Genomic DNA, 5,400 nt, shown 5'->3' with positions numbered 1-5,400 from the left:
TACACAATCACTTACTTAATCTTGTTGACATTATACTGTTTGCAAATAGAAATTTCAAATTTATGTATAATTTTGAAATTTGTAGTTCTCTAGTTAAAAAGTCAAATGATGATTAATTCTGAAAATTTTATTGAGGTTACTGATATAATCATTAATGTGAACTTGGTCATTGCATTATTACTTGGATATTATTACATTTTTGATGTCAGCCACTATAGTGTTAGCTAGCATCTGTCCCATTTGGGCTGCTTATGCTTTAAAATTTATTTCAATATTTAAAACTTGTGTCAGACTTGTTTTCCTTTTGCTTTTGGTCTGTTACAGAACTAATTTTAATGGTCATTTTTTTTTTTAAATCAAGATTATGCACATTAAAAAATTTTAAATTATGTTCTATTCTTTGATTTTCTAGTTCAATATACTAACATTCAGTATTCTATTCTAAATAACTTGCATGAGGAAGACAATAATGACAACAAAATATATGAGCAAACACCATTGAAAGTGCTTGTTCTTATATATATTGTGCTAATTGAGAGAATTTTAATACTGAAAGAAAGTTCTTTATTATATTTAATATGTAAGATACCTAATTTAAAATATTATTTCCATTTTATTAGTTAATAAAATAAAATTTCTCTTAACAGGTTGTGAAAGGATCAGAAATATTGGAAGTTTTGCACAATTGTCAAGATATGAACAATTATTTATTTTCATTGTTTAATTGTCAGTATGAAAAATTCTTCAAAAATTTAGGTATGTCTGAAATAAAACATCATATAAATTTTATGATAATCTATTTAACATATTAAAAATGTTTATTTTTAATATAATGCAATGTTTACAATTTTTTTAAAAGAATATATGAATAAGCACTTTACTTATAAAGTGAAAACAAAAGAGTAAGAATTCTTTTGAGAATTTTTCAAATTTTGTTCAAAATTATGGAATAAATCAGTTATTTCATGATTCAAAAAAGTATTTATACAGTAAAACCTTGATTTAACAGACCAATTTGGGCAAGCGGATGTTTGTTAAAGCTGAAAATCCATAATATAACAAAGTAGGTTTACCGAATGCATATGTTAAACTAATTAATTTCTGAATTTTTAAATCTGTTTACTTATGCAGCTACATTTGTATAATTAAAATTAAGTATGTGCGAGAAGTTTAATTTTACAGAAAAGTTCTATATATGTATTATTGCTTATGTACAGTACTCATTTGTACTCCTGATACTGTAATAAACAAGTATAGAATCTAAATCGAAATAACTAAGTAAACATTTTTTGGGAACTGCACTTTAATTGTATTTAACTAAACAAATAAATAATGATCTTAAAACGAAAACAAAATTTAAATTTCACAAAACACCAAAAGAATTTCTTATTTCTTTGGATGATAATATATTGAGACCCTCCCATTGTGGTGTGAAGATAAGAGCTGTGACTCTTGGATTTGAAAAAAGAAATAACCTATTAAAATACTTTTTTATGTGTAATTAAATTAAAAGTAAACAGGTTTTAATTTTCACTTATGGTGTACGGACTGGAAATTTTGTCTGTTAAATCAAAGTTTTATGGTAATAGTTTGTTCTTTACATTTGAAAATTTACATACTACAACTGCTTTCATTATTATTTAATTTAACTTTGAATCTTCATGTGATGTAATGTTATAATTTTCAAAAAAATATTATAAAATTAGTCATATAGACTTAAAATAGTATTTTATCTTAATATTAAATAATTTATATTTTAAAATATGCATTAGGCTAAATTTTGAAATTTTTCAACAAATTTAATATGAGTATTATCAATCTAAATATAGGAATATGTCTATTGTATATAGCTGTTTTGTTGTAATTGATTTATCATCGTTAATCATATAATGATGATGGTAACCAGTACTGTACACCAATAGTTAATGACTATCTGTTCTACTAAAGAATTAGATGTTCTACGTGAAAATGTTAACTGAGGGTCTATATCCCATTGTTTCAAATAGTCTTAATTACAATGTGCTACAATACAGTCTAAAATTCTTACCAATTTCCTAAAATGTATTTAAAACACAATAAAAAGCCTATATGTGAGTTACAAACACTGTCACATTAAAATTTAAGATGTTTAAAACATGCTAGCTGATTACAAAATTAGAGTACCCAGTGCCAGGAAAAAGTCTAGCAATTTGAGTAATTAGTTGTGAAAAATGTTAGGGTTATGCTAAAGTTTCCTAAATTTAACTATTTTCTCAAAATATTATACTGTATTTCAAATTACATTAGCACATTTAAAATTTGATATGTTAGATTTGGCTAATTTCATAAACTGAATTTAATAATTGAAATGCTCCTGTGAGATGGTAGTAGGATCTTTGACGTGTGGCATGCATTCCACAGCTGTACTGTTTGGTAAAAATGGCAAACATTTTTTTTAATGAAGTAAATTCAAATATTTTTTACTTTAAAAGATGCATCTGTTAAAATAGAGATTTTAAAATGAAGGAAAATCTTTGGTTTTTGTATACTTTTTGAATAATACTGTTTACAGACATTAATGAATATATTGAATATGGAAGCTAAAATTAATGTAATAAAAATTGGAAAAAATAATTAATTGAAAAGATTTCAGTTTAAGTTTTGGATTAGTTTATCATCACTTAATTAAAGGGTAAAGAATGATCGACGGAGGTTGCAAATATTTTTAGAAAGTGTTATGAATTCAAGCATTTGTTTTCTGATCATAAAATTGTAATTTAATAAATATTCTCTTTTGAATACAGAGTAATTTGACTAAATTTTAAGAAAGTTGAAGAAAGATTTATTATTTTAGAAGTTATAATCTTATGGGATGTATTTTGAATTCTTGTTGAAATGAGAAACAGTAAGATTGGAAATTTTCTGCACTACCTTCTTTAACTGTGATTAATTTATAAAATAGATCTACTCATATGCATTAAGCTCTCCTGTTAAGAACAGGTTCCCAACTGTATAGCTTATTTGTAATTTAGATTATGTAATAACGTACAAACAAATTTGAAATTCGTGTTCCAACATTATATTTTTAAACTCTGGTTTCCTGAAGAAGGCCTTCGGTGTAGGTTGAAAACATTTGAAGAGATTTGTTTCTGTTCTGCTGGGTTGAAGGTGAGCTTTATTGAGACGACATAATTTGTTTTCATCAGCATTTGAACTTGTTCAAAAGTACACGAGTTTTTAAAAAATCGACTAGAATTTATAAGAATAATTCGAAGCAATGTCTATTAAAACTTATTTAGCAAAGGGAGTTTGGTAGACATTTGTGAAAATTTAACAGAAAAGAATTTTAAGTCTCAAGAAATTTGCACAGCGGATATTCTCTATTTTTGCTTCTATGTATCTTTGCAAACAAACTTCATCAATAACTTGGCATGTTTTTCAAAACATCTGCATGTGATTTTAACACCCTGCCAGAATGTAACTTACAAAATTGTGTGTGGAGAAAGTTTATTGTGAAAATAAATTTTCCCTATGTAATCATTGGCTGAAAAATGTATTGAGATCATGCAATCTATGAAGTTTGTATGTGAAAACCAATGTTCTACTTGGAAGATGTTTTATGAGTTATGCCTGTATTATATTTAAAAGTATAAATCAAAGTAAAAAAATCACAGGTAACATCATATTAATTGCAGTCATTAAGTAGTTCATTACTTTGTGATAAAATTTTAATCAGTGTCTACAATACAATACTCATCTTATTGAAATAAAAAATTTATGATAAATTCAGCACTTTGTTTCAAATTTGTAAGTTTTTAATTTTTTTATGTCTTGATTCTCAAAGTGCTTTTCCAAAATTCAAAACAAGAAAAATTTGAATTTTCCTGATCAGAAACCCTAATAGAAATGTTATATATATATATGTAATGTGTGTGTGTATTTTACATGCAAATATTAACTGAAAACATGACTAATCAGAAATTAGAATGATGATTGCATGATTTAAAATTAGATAAAGTCTTGTTCATAAATCAAAATTAAATAAAAATAAATTTATACATCTTTATTTATTTTTATTGTTATAGCTAATGTAGAAACAATGCTAAAACGGGACAGACTGCTAGCTCCTCACTATCGTTATTATGTACGTGAAATGCGGATTTTGGCATACACACAATTACTGGAATCTTACCGAAGTCTCACGCTGCAATATATGGCTGTAGCATTTGGTGTTAGTGTGGAATTTATCGACAGGTTTGAAATTTTCTTATTTTGAAAGATTAGAATAAGATATCAAGTAATTTGAAAAACTTCAAATTTTTACAGATCTGTCTTTATTAATACATATTACTTAAGAAAATACCTCATTTAAATATTATTGTTGTTTATAACTTTAAGTGGAATAAATGTAATGTTAAAACAATATCATCCATGACAGTTTTCTTTTGAAATTATTATTAATGCTTAATTAAAATACATATAAATTATAATGTGATGATTATATATATATATATATATATATATATAACTGATATGTGTAATTAATATTTCAGAGAATTGGCTAGATTTATAGCAGCTGGTAGACTGCATTGCAAAATTGACAGTGTTGGAGGAATTGTAGAAACAAATAGACCTGATAGTAAAAATTATCAATATCAAGTGAGTTAATAATAACATAGCAATAGATCATTTTTAAATAGTAAAATTTATTCTGTAAATTGAAAACTTTTTATACAGAAATTTGAAGGTAAATGGAGTTTTTGTTAAAACTAAAAAATCTAAATATGAATATATTAAGATATTTTCATAACTAAAATTTTATATACAGTGGAACCTCACTTAATGAGCATAATTCGTTCCATAGTCTTACTCATAATGCAAAACGATTTTTCCCATATAAATTTATGTAAATACAATAATGCATTCCATGCCAAAAAAAATACTCAAATATTTTATGTATAACGTTTATTCAAAGAAAATTATACAATATACATTGTTAAGGAGCGTTAATCCTCATTATCATTTCTTCTAGCATTGAATGAATCAACTTGAAATACAAATTTGATTTGCAGAAAACAAAAGAATCACAGACAATATGTCTGATAAGCACGTCAAACAATATGCCAAATTTTTGGGCTATGTAAAGGCTATAATTAAATAGTAGAAATTAATTTGATTAGAAGTAGGCAGTTATGCTGCCATCTCGTAATAAATTTAATGACTGATTCCAAATTAAATTTTAGAAATGTCTGTCATTAAATTTATTACGAGATGGCAGCATAACTGCCTACTTTTAATCAAATTAATTTCTACTATTTAATTATAGCCTTTACATAGCCCAAAAATTTGGCATATTGTTTGACGTGCTTATCAGACATATTGTCTGTGATTCTTTTGTTTTCTGCAAATCAAATTTGTATT

The 5,400-nt window shown here is 25.4% G+C and overlaps 1 protein-coding gene across 1 annotated transcript; it reads left to right on the top strand.

Annotated features, from left to right (window-relative positions):
* The first annotated feature begins 616 nt into the window (after window positions 1-616).
* Window positions 617-4,663, top strand: LOC111616201 (26S proteasome non-ATPase regulatory subunit 6-like). The gene is made up of 3 exons (XM_023357627.1): window positions 617-756; window positions 4,065-4,233; window positions 4,533-4,663. Exons 1-3 carry the CDS (start codon window positions 696-698, stop codon window positions 4,645-4,647), a joined length of 345 nt encoding a protein of 114 aa, XP_023213395.1. The 5' UTR covers window positions 617-695; the 3' UTR covers window positions 4,648-4,663.
* Window positions 4,664-5,400: the final 737 nt, after the last annotated feature.

This window comes from Centruroides sculpturatus, unplaced genomic scaffold (assembly GCF_000671375.1).
Source record: "Centruroides sculpturatus isolate CEXI.00-Female unplaced genomic scaffold, Cexi_2.0 scaffold2981, whole genome shotgun sequence".
Lineage (NCBI taxonomy): Eukaryota > Metazoa > Arthropoda > Arachnida > Scorpiones > Buthidae > Centruroides > Centruroides sculpturatus.
This window is presented reverse-complemented; position numbering and strand designations above follow the sequence as displayed.

What these genes read in the sequence shown, in the direction of transcription:
- LOC111616201 (XM_023357627.1), top strand. Translation starts at nt 696, where the DNA reads ATGAACAATTATTTATTTTCATTGTTTAATTGTCAGTATGAAAAATTC. An exon ending in AAAATTCTTCAAAAATTTAG is followed by an intron (nt 757 to 4,064) that starts GTATGTCTGAAA and finishes TTATTGTTATAG; the next exon opens with CTAATGTAGAAACAATGCTA. An exon ending in AGTGTGGAATTTATCGACAG is followed by an intron (nt 4,234 to 4,532) that starts GTTTGAAATTTT and finishes TTAATATTTCAG; the next exon opens with AGAATTGGCTAGATTTATAG.